This window comes from Rhagoletis zephyria, unplaced genomic scaffold (assembly GCF_001687245.7).
Source record: "Rhagoletis zephyria isolate East Lansing unplaced genomic scaffold, Rhagoletis_zephyria_1.1 Rzeph_scaffold_05980, whole genome shotgun sequence".
NCBI lineage: Eukaryota > Metazoa > Arthropoda > Insecta > Diptera > Tephritidae > Rhagoletis > Rhagoletis zephyria.
In genome coordinates this window covers 17,324-34,528 of record NW_016163063.1, presented here as the reverse complement: position 1 = coordinate 34,528, position 17,205 = coordinate 17,324, and the positions used below count along the sequence as shown (strand labels likewise).

Here is a 17,205-nt window from a genome sequence, read left to right as displayed (position 1 = left end):
TTGTAGGTGCATACGTGTCCCTCTCAAGACATTTTCCGCCCGTAAACAATTAAAACGCAAATTCCCCAACTACGTAATTGCAGCGAACCGTTAGCGTAAATGATTCTATTAACTTATCGAAAAAGATTGACACCTATGGACAAGCGTGAGAGAGTTGCCAATGCTATGACCAAACGTTCAAATATCTGTACTACATACGTCCTTGATTATAGCGATATAACTAATAAGTCAACACGTTTTTGAGTAACTAAATAAGCAGATATGGCGCCAGCCAGATTACTCGCATACTTCATTTCCTAGTGCAGCTTGGTGAAATTAGTTTCCAAAATGCAAGCTCAAGCGCGCCCTTTGGAAAACTATAATAAAGTGCTTACCATCATTCGCTTTTGTTCTCGCTTGATTGGAGTAGATGTTGTCAACCCGAATTATAAATTTAATGTGGTAACAGCTTTTGTGGCAATAGCAATTGCTTGGAACTTTTTGTGCTCTATGAATATGGTGTACAAAGATATTGCTACAGATTGGACAGTGCTTTTGGATGTATTCGCACCAATCAGCTGTGCAACACAAGGGGCAATAAAGCTATATTCAATAACAAGATATTCGGAATTGTATCGACAGTTGGCTTTGGAAATCGGTGAAATATACGAGAAGTACGAAAAAATTGGAAGAAAATATAAGAAAAAATTAGAAGAGTGGAATGGCAGCATGAGAAAGATATTAATCATTGGTGCTTTGATATACTTTGCATCTTCTTGCCTAGCTTTAATCGCACCCGTTATTGTGTACATATTAAAAGGCGAAAAACACCTAATTATTATGTGTCAAATGCCATATGTAGATGCGACCACTAACCAGGGCTATTTTATTACGATCATCTACAATATTTTATGTGTATTCATAGCGGCATTTGGATTGTACGCCGCTGACTTGTATATTTTTCTCTTTCTAACACACTCGATTTTCTTTTATGATATCTTCGAATTGAAAGTGAGTGATCTGCATGAATTGCTACAACAGAACTCAAAGGATAAACGAATAACACCTACGCTGAATGATATTGCAGAATGGCATCAGTATTACTTGGAGTAAGCCCTGAGATATACATACTAGGGCGGGTAGTTTTTTTTTCGGCGAAGCGCGTATAACATATGAGGACTCTATTCCATGGCTCTAAAATTAATTTGGAGTTTGCTAAATTGCGAAAATAGGTTTCGAAGAAAATGTGAATATTGTCACTGTTATTTCCCCTGGTGGAAGTTTTAAGAAAAAGATAAGTGCATAAATGGATTCGTCATACCAAAAAACTCCATATAGCATGTTCTTGTATAAAATTTAAGCACCTCTTTACGATATTACAGCAGAATGCTAAGAAACCTATTTTCGTAATTTGGCAAACTCCAAATTGATTTTAGGTCCATGGTTTCTTCGGCAAATTTGCTTAGAATTACAGGTAGAATCCTTCCGTGCTATACGCGCATAGTCGGAAAAATTTCCCACACAAATTGACCCGCCCTAATACACACACATATCGGGTCCTAACCGCCAAAGAGTTGTAACCGATTTTTTTTTTCAAACTGTTATTTTTGATGAAGAAATGCATCTAGATGCTCTTATGGCTCGATATATGTATACAGAATTGACTTGTTTATTAAAAAATGTTGTGCAAATATTTAGGTTCAATGATAATTGCAATCTCATTTTCTTTTGGACCATCACATCGCACATCGTCTGCACGACAATGGGCATCTTGAGCACCTTGCTGATCATCATGCTAAAGTACTGGCCCAGTGCTTACGCTTATATATTTGTTTGCTTTGTTTGGTTATATATGTATTCAATATTGGGCACGCGTGTTGAAATATGCGTAAGTATTTAAATATTACAAAAAAAGTACACCACCGTTAGGCAATATATATTTTTTTTTTAAGAATGATCAATTTTGTGACGGAATTTACGACATTCAATGGTATGATTTGGAGGTTGCCGATCAGAAGACCGTACTGCTAATGCTCACTAAATCCCAAGTTCCACGCATTATAACTATCGCTGGAGTTGAGCCACTATCGGTGAACACTGCACTGAAGGTGATCTTAAAACAACAAAACTTCTCTTAAACATAATTTAATTTTGTTAAATATTATTCACAAGCATGCGTGTATGTACGTGTTTTAATTTTATTGCTTATTTTTAGATCACACGCTCTATCTACAGTTTGGCTATGATGGTAATGCAGTTCAGTAAATAAGAATTACCTACATTACAAAGTATTGTGAAGTGAAGGCAAAATCTATAATAATAAGTCGATAATATCGAAATAAACTTTTTTGAAAAAAAGTAAAACCATATTACAGATTGGCATTTCTCTTTATTTTGACACCTCGTTAATAAAAACCGAACGAAAATAATTGGAGTAATAAGAAAAATATATTAGCGATTATAGTTTTGATAAGCATTTGGCCGAGCTTTTCCTCCAATTTGTGTTATGCGTCCTAATGTTATAGTACAAATGGAGGGAACTACAATTTTATGCCGCCGCCGAACTGCAAATGGATTTTATGAGAAGCTTTACAGCCAGACTTGAGGTTACTGAGGTTTCAACTTACATTTCAAGATAAATGGGATCATAACTGGTTCATCATAGTCTGATAAGGATGCCGCCTATTGCTGCCAAGCTGCACATTTGATTCTCAATTACTTTTTGTACTGCAGTTCCTAAATTATATTTGGTGATCCGGTCTTAACAACGCGATTATAGACTTTGAACAGAAGCTGACTAAAACTTGATTCCTCAGTTACATTAGGAAGAACTGTTAACTGATTTAATTAACAGGCGTGGTGCAGTGCCCTTTTTATAAGCTACCATTTTTACAAAAACTTATATCACTTCGAATAGCAATTGCAGAGAGATTTCTTGTTAAATACCCCTTGTTACTAAGAAAATATTTTGTCTAGGTGATTCACTGGACAGCTAATTTCGTGACTAGCATCACTTAATTTTTTTCCTAGATGATGCTTATTAAATTGTTGTCTCTCGGCCACTTCAACGTGAAAGCCTCTTTTTAGTTACGCTTAGGAAGCTAAAATTATTTGCCATAGTGCCCGGTTTATTAATCAAATACAACTCGAAAGGACATATTACTCGATTTACTAATCAAATTCGAAAGGTCATTTAAAATTTAAACATTGGCATGAAACACGAAAGCTGCTGTAACTTACATACATATGTACGTAGTTAAATTAGAAACCAGCAACTGGAAAATCAAGGTCAAGGTCATTCATTTGACCAGGAATAATTTATGTCAGTCTAACTTATGTACATAAGCATTTATACAAAACTTTAATGGGATTATCGCACATATGTACGTATGTATTNAGCATTTATACAAAACTTTAATGGGATTATCGCACATATGTACGTATGTACGTATGTATGTACATATATTGGTTATGAGACAAAATAGATGTGTAACGTAAGTTTCGCTTCTCCAGTGTGGCCCAGGCGCACTTACTTTTATTTTAGAGGTTTGGTAAAAAATTAAAAATCTTTGTGGCAACACTGCTCAACATGCATACATAACAGCGTAAAATTTTATCCTAATAAAATACAATTCAGATGTTTTTTATTGTAAATAAAAATAAAAAAAATAATTAAGTTCGTTTCTTAAGTCTTTTGTTTTTACTCGTTCGGAGGTCCAAACTACTTGTATACTATGAAGTATACTAAGAATAAGAATAAGATCCAATACAGAAAAAAATTGTATTCCCCAGATGCTATACAATACATTTTTCTCTCGTGAACGACGTTGTGTCCGTCGAGTGTGGGGAAGCAGTGTGTAGAAACCAGAGGAAATTACTGATAAAAAAGGTGCGCGATACGTGACGCAAGTATTATGACGGATTCGGCAGACGAGAATAACATGCAGGGTCCTTCGAGGCGTGCTGGGGTACTCGAGTCAAAGGTCTTTTGGCGGAAGAGCCCTCTATGGGCGGACTCCATTACTAGTGTGGGACGGCAAGGCTGGCATTCAATTTCGACAAGGTTGCGTACTCTCACCTCTTCGCTTACCTTAAGAGACTGGGGAGGTGTTGGATGCTGCCATGAGGCCACTTCCCGACGGCGGACTTCGTTGATACCGGTCCAGTTCACTGCACCATATTGACTATGCTGACGACATATGTCTTTTGGTGCATTGTCTTTATGATGCCGGTTTTTATCTGGAAAGTCACTACTGCAATAACCAAACACCTGTAAGTTTCTGTACATAGATGTTTTAGAATGACACTCTGAATTTGTTGCTTAAAAAAGCTAAGATACCCTTGACATCTGGATTAGAAGGCAGAAATGGAAGTAATAGGCCTCACTTTACACAAAGAGGACGACGGTATGGCAAAATAGGCATTGGACTGGAATCGCCTAGTCCCCTAGTCAGAACTTGTCAATATGCGGGTGTCATATAGTTATGATAAGTACTATATGTATGTTCATATGTAGGTACATAGATGCTACCAACGCAATTACAGCATATTATTCATTAACTTGTAACTTGAGAAGAAATTATTGGCATTTTGAAGTGAGCGCTTTTCTAAATGCATTAAGTCTCACTAAATTGATGCAAATGTTTATTGGTTTCACATTCCCTCAATTCAACGGCAAACCAGCTGTGATCAATGCCACTTCTGTCTGCTACATATTTGGTAAGCAACAGATCCAATGAACCATTTACATATACATACATACCACTGCAGTAGACGACCAAGTAGATAAGTACATATGCACATTAGGGTGCAACACACAACATGCAAAAAAAAAAGAAAACTATACTCTTTTTACATCGGAAATATAAAACGTATAGCCTTTTAAAACTTCTGACAAAATATTTCAGAAAAATATTAAGATTTACGTGAGCTGGACCTCATTGAAAATGCCTCCGAAAAGCGGATTTTTATACTGTTTCTAAAACTACTTTTTCTAAAAAATCACCTCAGCTAATAGAATAGTTTGAGCTTAAATTTCTGCATAAAAATGCTTAAAAAATTTTATCAAGGGAATCAAAAATAATAAGATGATTGGAATTATTTTCAAATCGTTTCAGCTCACGTAAATATTAATATTTTTTCGAAATATTTTGATGGAAGTCTTGTGGCCTTAAAAAAAAATAAAGTGGATTTAAAGAGCTTTATAAATTGACGTTTTCATAAATTTTTCAATATATAAACGTTTAAATTACACTATTGGAAATCTTGTTATGCCACGGAAGAAATCGAAAATTTTTAATGACTCTCCCTAATGTACATAAATTGCATGCAGTCTACAGAACAGCAACCATTTCGCTTCTGAATTTTACAATGTATTAAATATGTATGAATGTAGTTACAAAGCAAGTATTCCGGTTTTACAAATTAGGTGAAAAACTGTAGCAATCAACTTAGTGGTATGCATGTATGTATTTAGTCTCAATCTCAGCTGAGACACAATCTGCTGGCAGCATGCAATATATGCAAATACCATGACAGGTTAGTGCATTTAAACTATTTACGAGCGTAGGTACATACATAGGAAGGCTGGAATGCATTTTGGTCCAGAGTATAATGCACAACTATGTACGTGGTCAGCGATATTACTCGTATTTAGTGGTACTCCTGTGCATACGAGTACTATACATACGGTATGTATGTATGTGCATGTAAGCCAAGTTAAGCACAGTATCTAATTATGTAGTATATATATATATGTATGTACATACATATGTTCATCATTTACAGGTAGACATGTATGTACAAGTACATATGTATACACAACATATTTACAACTCTGTGAGCGCATATTGAATTAGCTTGGCACTTTGCAAATTTCCATAGAAAATTATAGCTTGGGCTCAGTGCNCCTGTGCATACGAGTACTATACATACGGTATGTATGTATGTGCATGTAAGTATGTTGGCAGTAAGCCAAGTTAAGCACAGTATCTAATTATGTAGTATATATATATATGTATGTACATACATATGTTCATCATTTACAGGTAGATATGTATGTACAAGTACATATGTATACACAACATATTTACAACTCTGTGAGCGCATATTGAATTAGCTTGGCACTTTGCAAATTTGCATAGAAAATTATAGCTTGGGCTCAGTGCTGATGGGAGACAATAAGCAATGACTTTATGGTAGTAACAAAAAAAAATTACTTTAGTGCTGAAAAGTGTTGTAATAAAAGTAACTAGTGTTTACACGTTTCTTTATATTTATGGATGTACACACACATACAAATGTACATACATGTCGTAACTTGCGTAGATTATCACATGAGAGCATTGCAAGCACATTGATGCAACGTGATGCACGTTTCCTTCTGAATACAGATACTTTATATTTACATGGCTACATACATATTTATACATGCATATAGCTCGTATATGAAAAAACGTTTGTATTAATAAGCAAATCATTGATAAAATTGTCATATTACAGATGTATGTAATATTTGCTGTTTTTCCACAATAATTGTGGACGAAGCCGAATATATTTCATTATCTCACGCTTAAACTTCATTATTGCTCTGAAGTGTTGCTTTGTACCAATTAACTTCATTGAAGACCCTAAATGGAATTGTGGGTAACCGGAAATACCGGAAACANTTGATAAAATTGTCATATTACAGATGTATGTAATATTTGCTGTTTTTCCACAATAATTGTGGACGAAGCCGAATATATTTCATTATCTCACGCTTAAACTTCATTATTGCTCTGAAGTGTTGCTTTGTACCAATTNTTGATAAAATTGTCATATTACAGATGTATGTAATATTTGCTGTTTTTCCAAAATAATTGTGGACGAAGCCGAATATATTTCATTATCTCACGCTTAAACTTCATTATTGCTCTGAAGTGTTGCTTTGTACCAATTAACTTCATTGAAGACCCTAAATGGAATTGTGGGTAACCGGAAATACCGGAAACAAATTTTTCCAAACACTCAGGCAACAGACCACCGTCCAAAAAAAAAAAAAATAAAAAAATTTTGCAGCCAGAAAAATCGAGTGTTTTCAGAAAGTAGAGAAAAAAAAGTACTCATATTTGCATCCGTGAATAGAATATTGGCTTGTAATTTTTTAAACTTTATTCAACATCGTTGCAAGAGTTTTTGTAGTTTCTGATTGTAAAACTGAAAAAATTCAAAATCACGGATCCAATAAGCCGCATGGATTTTTAACAAAATTTTCCGGAATTTTATAAAATTTTATATCCAATGGCTCTTTAAGTCGCTGATTACAAAACTGGAGACAGTTGTCAAAAATTAAAAATGGCGGATCCAATATGGCAGACGCAGTGGCGGATAATTACAAAACTAAAATCAATATTGGAAAGTTCAAAATGTGTGATTAATTTTTTGTTTAAGTTTATATATTTACTCTACCTTTCTGAAACCAAATTGCGTCAAAATTTATCAATCCGTAAGTAGCGACCCCAAAAACAATGTTAAAACATAAATTTTAATTTAAAAACTTTTTTTTAACGTAATGACAAGAATATTTTTTAATGCCCAACTTTGACTTTTCAATTTTTGCCATTTAATGCCAAGTGGAATTGAGCATACGAATTTCGGGATATAAAATATCGTAAAAGTCTGATTCTTTTTTAAATCCACGAGCCATATTGGATCCGCCATCTCAAAGCTCCTTCAGCCACCGTACGTAGTCTCTGTTATCTCTTATGCCGACGACTGCTCGATAAAGGCGTTTGAGAATGGAATTGAGGACTTGTGCTCGAAAGTAAACGGTTATCGCCCCGAACTTTATCGCTTCTTAACTGCGAGGAGGTCAGATTACAAGTGGGAATTCACGTCTATAGCGTGCCAACTCCAATGGTGAATAACTCTAAAATACTCGCGGTTACCTTCAATAGTCTGCTCTCTTCCTTTGCACATACAACCGCAATTGTCAATAGAGTATAGAGCCGCAACAAATTCCTCGTAGGCAAAGTCGGCAGCCAGCAGCACCTAGACAAAGACGCAGAAACGTTGCTGGCCGGTTCTAAACTGTGCAGCACCCGTGTGGTCGCCGGGGACTAGCACAACGCAGTCGATGAAACTACAGACTTGCCAAAACACAGCACTCCGTAAGCAATTTCTAATAGCGTGCTACGGACATGGCACCCGAAAAGACACCAGCTTGCCGAATAGTCCTCGCCTAGGCATGTCAGAAGACATCTCATAAAACAACCTCTGTGCCCGACAGCGTACCGACAGCCCATAAACGGCATTCACAGTGATTCGGTCTCGATTTACATCGCCTCCCGACCTGTGAATGGCGTCGTGGGAACACAGTCACCTGACGTGGACTAGACAAACTGTGCTAAACGAGTGCCCGAGATGTGGAGTGTTACCGCATGACTCGCAGCAGCTCTTCACATGCCCCCTAAACCCCACTCTACTAACGCTCCTATCCTTATGGACCAACCTAGTTGGAGTAGCGTCCCAGCAGTGAAACCGCGGACTAGTGCATCAAATTTCTAGTTCCGTACTGGGTCTTTATCGCCAAAAAGGAATTAGTCCGATAGGAACTAGATCCCCACTAGCCCAAAATCTTCGAAAGGTGGTACTTTTAAAAAACTAATCTTTTCAGTTTTTTTACTAGAAATCTATATCTAAAGTGACGAATTTAGAACTGGTTCAAAACTATAGAAAAAGGGATGCAGAACGAACTAGATCTCATCTGGCGGATTTTGAAGTAGTTCGAAACTACTGAAAAAGGGATGCAGCGAGGGGCTTGTTTACTTTACATAGATATGTGTTCGATGGCTTTTTCGTTCAAATAAGCTTCTACTCTGTGCTTCGCAGATGCCTTTTCATAGCTTGGTAATACAAAACTAAAATTTGTGTTAACATTTCAACATTTTGGGACCGTCTGGAATCTAGAAATAACAGCGATCACCTCTGCAAACTCAGCTACAGCTAAAGGTATGTAAACGTACATTTCTTAAAATCATTCAAACAAATTTAATTTCAAATTGAAACACACATTTCTTCCAAAACAACTTAAAATCGCACACACGGAAGAATCAAAAAGATTGTCAATTTTAGAACTGGTTCAAAAGAGATTTATCGCGAACCAGTACTGGGTCTAAATGTACTAGAAACGCACCAGTTCAGAACTAAAGATTTCCCCCACAGGAGTACTTCTGCGTCTCTCATTAGTTGAGCTTGTCGACGAGGATTGAGGGAAAAGCCTATCTGGCCGGCGCTGAGTAGGCGCTGCAACAACAGCTAGAACATGTAATTGGAGATAGTTTCGTCATGCCGAACAGTTACGCAAGTCACCATGTTATCTGTGTAGCCTTTCGTTTCAAAGCCATGGCCATTGAGAGGAAGCGAAGCTCTCCCCCTTTAGGGTACACCTTATTGGACGTAATCGATTCTTTTGAGCCTCAACTCCTTCCTTATTTTTAGAAATCATTGATGATTGGAGCACTTATATACATCCTTGCTTAAAAACAGCAACAAAAAAGGTTGACACGTTTCCTATGAGTTAGCGTATCATTTCACTGTACAACATCTTCATTTGTTTTCTAGAAAAATTATTAAAACAAGTTTTTCTGAAAGTCTGGATTGTATATAGAAAAGCAATTTCTTAGATTTCCCAGGTTTGTGATATTTAGCTTTTTTCAAGTTAAAGTTGGTGGACGCAGCACGAGATTTACTACAATTATAAGTAATTTATATACAAAAGGCCATTTTTGGGGCCTTGAGGACCGTGGAATTCGAATTTGCTATTTATTTTTACNGATTAAAACAAGTTTTTCTGAAAGTCTGGATTGTATATAGAAAAGCAATTTCTTAGATTTCCCAGGTTTGTAATATTTAGCTTTTTTCAAGTTAAAGTTGGTGGACGCAGCACGAGATTTACAACAATTATAAGTAATTTATATACAAAAGGCCATTTTTGGGGCCTTGAGGACCGTGGAATTCGAATTTGCTATTTATTTTTACCCAAAAAAGGACGCTGGGGTATGCGATGATGCAACAGTAGGGTAGAAATATGAAGGAAAATTTCAAACAATGTTTCGTTGTGCTTCTTTTCACCAAAGCGCACCCAGCGGCGGTTTTTGGTAAAATCGAGTTGCAGTTTCAAATCCCTCGTACCCAATGGCCTCCAGAAACACCTTTTAGTGGTATAAATATGTGCATTTTAATCAACTTTAATTGTGTTAAGACCTGTTCTGAGAAAAACGAAAAATTGTCTGCCTATATAATATCCAGAATTTCAGAACAACTGCGTTTCATCAATTCTCCAGCCGACTGCTGAACAATGTTGCTTAAGACAGCAAAAAAGTTTCAGTTCAGTACAAAGTTCAAAGTTTTATAGTTCAACAATACAAACAATTCACTTTACTGGATAATAATCTGCACACACATCTGTCTGAAAATTGCATGCGAATTCACCTTTGGCCTTACCAAAATCTATGGCTTGAGATATATCTGTTTGAATTAAGTTATATGCATTGCAATAATCAACAGTCGAGCTCTCGCTAAGACAAACTGCAGCACTGACGCCGAGTTCTATGACTTTATTATCTTCATTTATCTTGCTGCATATGCTTAGTCTTGCTACACGTTTATTACATATTTCTTTTGTTACCTACCACATTCATCGCTGCACAATTGTTTGTGTTGAGTCGTTAGAAATATATCAGCACTTATTTGTCGGTGATTTTTGCAAAAAAATTTTCGCTCAGTTTTTTTAACTTAAATAATATTTTATCTTCCAAATCGCTGCGTAAACGCTTTTAGCTGATGCTGATGCTTCAACAAATCTTGAAAGCCACCCACCACGCCTTTTGTACGTTGCGTCTCCTACCCGCTAAACCGTTCTTGTGCTGCGCATAAAAATAAACTATTACTATTTCTTTTAATAGCCTACTCGATCGGTATTGACAATGCCCCGTTTGGTATTGCCTTTATTTGTGTTAAGCGCGTATTTGAACTGAGCCGCCGCAAAGTGGTTTTGGCCTTTTTATACCAGCCACCACAATCCCAAAGATCACAAACCACTAACTAGGTATTTGCGCAGACAAAAGTGGCGTTGGTGGTGTAAGAGGTAAGGTCGCCTGTTGCAGAGTAAACAAGTTCAACAACAGCTCAGCTTAGCACAGCAAATAAAAGCTTCTTAATGCTACGAGTATGTTGCATGCCAATTGGGGTACGAATATGCAGCAACAAAGCCTAATAAAAGAGATTAGTGAGCGAGCGTAAGCAAAGTAGGCATTGTGCGCAAGCGCAACCAACAACTCCAATGCAAACAGCAATCGAAGAGCGCCAATCAACCGCAACCACAAAGGTGGCGTATTTTACAGTTTTACAAAAGCTTGAAATCGTGCGATCAGATAGCGCTCCCGCATTCATTGTGTTCAACAGGAGTTTCTGATTGCCAAGTGTGGTGAACTAGCGAACATTTGGTGAGCGTGTGCTTTTGCAACGCTCTCTAAGTGCGAAAGAACTGCAATCAATGAAGCGTACATACATATGCATCAACGGCAGTGTTGCCGTTTTCTCTGTATTATAGCAAATCTGATAGAATAGTTTTCTGAATTGGTAGATTCGTTTCCCATTTTGGTCCACTTTGTCAGAAGAGATTTTTTTTTTACTCCATTCATAATTGAGAAATGACAAGTGCCGCAAAATAAATGAAAACACATTATCGATTAAAACGAAAAAGCGGTATATCGATTGATTGCCATCACCATAGATCTTTAGTCGTGCAAATGGTCTGCCAAATCGGCTATATGTCTGTTTTCGGCCCATACGAAATAAAGTTAAAATTATTGAAATTTTGATGAAACTTCCTTTAATTTTCTGTAAAAGTTTGAAGTATTGATTTACATAGGTTTTGTTGTAGAATAAGCTATATTTTTATAAAAAACAAAAACTATCAAATACCCGGCGTACTTCGCTCTTTAAAAGTATTTCAGAACCCCTATAACCCCCCGCCCCTCCTAAATATGGCCTTGTATGTATGTATAGCTGATAACGAAAAAATGTACCGCGAAAAACATTTCGAATATCGAAGAAAATCAATGAAACATACTTCTGGTAGTCACTGTTCGATTGAACTATTTGGAGATTGATTGAGCGGGATTCAGATGAAGACAGCGCACAGTGGGAGAAATGGTCAAATTGGCGACGTTTTAGTAAAAGTTTAAATTTTCGAATTCCGCCAAATTTCTTTGCCTTTAGCATATGCTTAATTATTTTCGCGGTGTTAAAAATATGTTTGTGGCCTTTTAGTGCTTAGTCGTAGTGTTTAGCATGTATGTTCTGTGGAATAAAAGTTGGGTGGATTCGGCAGAATTCGCTGTCTATGTCGAGAATCTGTTGTCTATGTCAAGTTGAAGAATTAGGCGCAGGTTTTTGCAANTATGTCAAGAATCTGTTGTCTATGTCAAGTTGAAGAATTAGGCGCAGGTTTTTGCAATTGTTTGATATTTTACGTTTTTTAGGTACAATGTGAGAGTCAAAACGCTCCCGTTTTTAGTTTGACACAGTAAACCAGTACCAACAGAATAGTTTCTGGCAGTCCAAAATAATGTATTTTCTAATATAATTGATCCCTCAAAACATACAAATACAAAAAAAAAATATTACACCTAAATTTTTTTAATTTTTTCAAGTTATTAACAAAGCGCCGCCAGATTGGCCATTTTTCCCACTGTGCATGAAAAATGTTATTGAGAAAACTTTGTGGCATATTTTAAGGCAATATCTGCGATGAAAACTGATGCAAAATATCCTACAGTCCTATAGAGACCGAGACGGATATGATTCAAATGGAACCAGTAGCCAGTTTCTGTAACTCTTCTCTACCGATTATTTCTCTACTGGTAGAGAATATAAGTCATTCTCTAATAGTCATTAGCAGTAGAGAACAAGGCGGCGAATTCATATCTCAATTCGCTTTGGTAGAGAATTGTTACAGAAACGAGCTACAGGTTTGAATTATATTGTAGATCAAAACAAATTTTTTTCGTTATCTTTTCTGGACTATCTTTTAATGGATCTGAATACTTTTTCCGAGTAGAGTGGAATCAATTTTGGTCAATTTTGGTTCTAGTCACCTAGTCAGATGTCCATGTATTCAAAAGTACTTGAAACTCTACCGGATAATCTTCGACAGTTAGATTATCCCACTCCTCTACTCTGTTTAGACAACAAGATCTCCATAATAATCCCAGAGATGAACGAATAGTTAGCAGCCACTGACTTAAACCTAGGGTCGATGCCTATATACAGATGGTTCCAAGCTTAACAAAAGAGTCGGTAGTGATGAGCCTCGCCAAGCCTCAGTTTTCGCTTACCGGACCATAACCTACGCCGCTTTTGGACGGCCTATCGTTTTTAACTCTGACAGCCGGGCTGCTATAAAATCTCATAAATCGAATGGAACAAAGTCCAAAGCTCCATGACTTTTATATGGGTCCATGGGCACAGGGATATTACTGACAACTACTTAGCCGACGAGCTATAGCAAGAAGGGGGACGGAAATACTCGAAATCAAATCTGCCCGAAATGCGGGCCTACCTCTAACCTCCTGCAAACACAGACTAAATGCCGAACTTATAGAGGAGATAAATATCAGGCGGGCTGTGGAAACCAACTGCCATGCTACCAGACGAATTTGGTCAAAGATTGATGCAAATCGATTCACAGCTCTCACTCGCGTGGACTGCTAGCATCTCAGATTAGTAGTCGGGATAATTACCGTGTACTGCTTAAGTGGCACACACTGAAAAACGGTTAAGATACCCCACCAACGATTTTTGTCGCAGTTGCACAGAAAAGGAAGAGGTGGAGAGCATCGAACATCATCTCTGCCATTCTGCCGATTCTTCAACAAATACTTTCTATATAGAACGCACTCGGTGGTTCAATTACTAAAGGAGGGAAAGAAATAAATGGCCCCGGCCAGTAGTATCACAACGGGCTTTTCCAACCCATGTGCTCTACGCAGTGGCAGCCACTCTAGCCGAGCACCGTGCACATTATATTCCAATGCCTAAATATGTTCAGAAATTTAAAATCTAAATTCCTACCAAGACCAAGCAGAAATCTTTTTCCTTTATATTTTAAGGATTCACTAACGTAAGAATATAAATCCGGAGAAAGAAAACTTCGGTGGTGATTGAGAATCGCGCAAATAGGCAATCTTACTTCGTCACCGTTTGTGATGCTTCCTCTTTCATGGAGCAGAATTTTTTGAGCGAATGTGATCCATTTTCATCGCGATCGGTCGCAACCTTCTTCAAGGGTTCTTTCAGACGCATGGAAAGCATTTAACCCTGCCTTTCTTTAGGTAGGATTTCAAAATATTGTGAATTTTCTTTGTTGCAGAGATTTTGAACCCTTGGTAGAATTTTGATAGATTTTCTGTGGGCATTTTGTTAAAAAAACACAAAATAAGTTTATGCGGCAACACTAATGTACGAGTGTTGTTTAATTGCAAATAATGCACACTCGCTGCCTTTGAAGGTGAGTGATCTTGTACTTATGGCTTGCTTTCAGTCGAACTGTAAGTCCAAACATAAGACATTCTCTTCTTATGCACGTATAGTACTTATGACAGCTAACTAATTCGAAAAACTAAAATTTATTAAATTTATTATTAAAAGCGCCTATTTCCAAGCTTTTATATTCGAAAGCTAAGCACTCGAATCGCGCAAAAGAAACTACATACTCGTTCTAAAAAATTTCCTTTCTTGATTTACGTTGTTTTTCGCAATCTCATTTCATGAGAACTCTCTCTCGCTCTCGTTGGCAAGCTCTTGCTTTGACTGCGTTTGCCGTAAATATGCCATGCGATTTTTTGCCTCACCGGTCAATTATATAAATTTCATAATTAATTGGAGCATGTGAAGTGTTTGCGTTGATTTGTTTTTGTTTTGGTTCGCCAGTTAGCTCGGCTCATTGCATTTTGTGATTATTAGAAATTAATTATTTTGAAAGTTTAAAAAAGTTATGCAGTTTCGCATTTTGTTCGCTTTCATTGTGCAATTAACCTGGTTGCACTCCTGGTCCAATTTACACCTAAGTTATATAATCATAGGCTAATATTTTCGTTTTAAGAAAGTTGCTACATATTTCCAAATAAATCGACTTTGCATTTAAATTTTTAGCGCGCATCTACTTGATACCAGCGAATATTTTGGTACATGTATGACGAGTATCATCCGGAATAAACTATAATTTAAAGTTCGACCGATTGAAGTTTGAACACCAGTTGTCCAATCGTGCTTGAAAATGAAGTTTGCAACATGATTTTGTGTCGATTTGAACCTATGAACTGGAGCGGAGACTTAATGAAAATTTCACAGAAGCTAGGTGAACGAGTTCGGATGCTTGCCGTTGTGTTTATTAATAATTTAAAATAGAGCTTCCTCCTTGCACTAGAATCAGCAGTGATGCTCTCACAGCCACACAATCCACATTACTGCTATTCCTCTTTTTCCCACACGATGGCGCCTAAAATCGAGCTATTCTCAAGCAGTGTTGCATGATGTATCTTATCGAATTCTTTAGGATTTTCTCATGTGTACAAAAAACTTGCGATTGAAAAAAGTTTGTTTCAAGCATTGTTATTCTTTTCCAATTAAATTGATAAAGCGCGGTCATCACGTACATAGGTACGTACATGAGTAACATTATTTGCTCATATTTAAAAAAAAAAAAAAAAAAGAAGTTATTCCATTTACCAATCGATTAACACGTTAGGTAGGCAATTTCTTCTGCCATTTTGCAGTTTTTCCATGGTCTTAAGTCATAAAGTGTACGTAATGGATTGAAAAATGTATCCAAACTATCCCCTCAAATAATTTAAATATGTATGTATTTGCACCAGGCCGCTGTGGTATAGTGGTAAGCAGTGCGCGCTTCCACTACGCAGCACCTGGGTTCAAACCCTGGTGAAAGCAACATCGCAAAAATATAGAAAAAAAGGTTTCTTTCTTAACAGCGGTCGTCCCCCGGCAGGTAATGGCAAACCTCCGAGTGTATCTCTGTGTTCATCGGAAAAACATTGTTCCATAACAGTTATTACATAAAAAATATTTGTTTTATTTCGCCGATAACAGTTATAACCTGTTAAGTAATTGGAAAAAAGCTTACTTTTTGAGCAACCATTCGATCCCGTTGATGACAAAAAGAAGAAGGAGGGAAAGTAGAGCGAAAAGTAAATGACAACGTAAATTGCATTAGTGTTGCCGTGTTAGTGTTTCACTGATAGGCACAGGCTAGCATCAATTCGTAACATAACCCAAGGTTTACTTTTTACGTTGCTTGATAACAGTTATTTTACTACTCCTCTTTTATGTGCATCATCTTTATCTTCTTCTCCATCTGCGTTTTTTGTCAATATTCTCATCCTATAAGGTTTATCAGACAACGTAAAAAATACACGTTGTGCAATAACTGTAATCAAGCAACGTAAACCTGGAGTTATAGCACTTATTGGCGATGGGAAACTAATGTATGCATTTCTGCCGAACAACAGTTATGTTACCTGATAACTGTAAACGTTGGATTATAACTCTTATCGGCAAAATAAAAAATATTTTCCATCTGATAACTGTTATTGAACAACGTTTTCGGTAAATATCAGAACTCGGGCAGCGTTTTCAATTTGTTAATTCGAGATAATAGCTGAATGAATGTCTATGGTAGGTACTTATAGTAAGGTATATTTATTAACATAACGAAAACACATCAATTAAAAACTACTCTGGTTTGTTCGGGCGCAAACAAGGCAACATTTACGATCCAAAAATGGAACGAGTTTGCTCTCCCTACTCTTTCTGGGCTATTTTCGGACTTCCGAACGGACGACTTCCGTGTTGTATCCGAATCGGCCTTTGTAAAAAAAACTGTGACTGAGAAAGCGTTCTGGTTTTCGTTTAATTCTGCATGACAAAAAAAATTAATGTCAAGTATGTTCCCACAAGAGAACTAAACAGGAAAAAAGTATTGAAAGCAGTTTGAATGGGAACAAAATGAGAACAAAAGGTTCGGAAACGATTCCGTAAAGAACAAAATTCGAACAAAACTGTCTCAAGAAGAACAGAATGAGAACCAGGAAAGAACCAAACTTTGGGCAACGTTCTGCTAGAGAAGAAATGTCTTTAGAAGTTTACGTTAAGAACATCCTCATG

At 36.8% G+C, this 17,205-nt stretch overlaps 2 protein-coding genes and 1 long non-coding RNA gene across 3 annotated transcripts; 2 read left to right on the top strand and 1 right to left on the bottom strand.

Annotated features, from left to right (window-relative positions):
- The first annotated feature begins 495 nt into the window (after positions 1–495).
- Positions 496–1,092, top strand: LOC108372696 (odorant receptor 67d-like). The gene has a single exon (XM_017628442.1). It carries the CDS (start codon positions 496–498, stop codon positions 1,090–1,092), a length of 597 nt encoding a protein of 198 aa, XP_017483931.1.
- Positions 1,093–1,803: 711 nt separating this feature from the next.
- Positions 1,804–2,248, top strand: LOC108372695 (odorant receptor 67d-like). The gene is made up of 3 exons (XM_017628441.1): positions 1,804–1,867; positions 1,932–2,087; positions 2,195–2,248. Exons 1-3 carry the CDS (start codon positions 1,832–1,834, stop codon positions 2,246–2,248), a joined length of 246 nt encoding a protein of 81 aa, XP_017483930.1. The 5' UTR covers positions 1,804–1,831.
- Positions 2,249–4,349: 2,101 nt separating this feature from the next.
- On the bottom strand, positions 4,350–11,151 carry LOC108372697 (uncharacterized). Its single transcript, XR_001848879.1, has 3 exons — positions 10,653–11,151; positions 4,541–4,546; positions 4,350–4,360 (listed from the first exon to the last, which is right to left on the bottom strand). It is a non-coding gene; the product is annotated as an uncharacterized LOC108372697 (long non-coding RNA).
- Between the last annotated feature and the right edge of the window lie 6,054 nt (positions 11,152–17,205).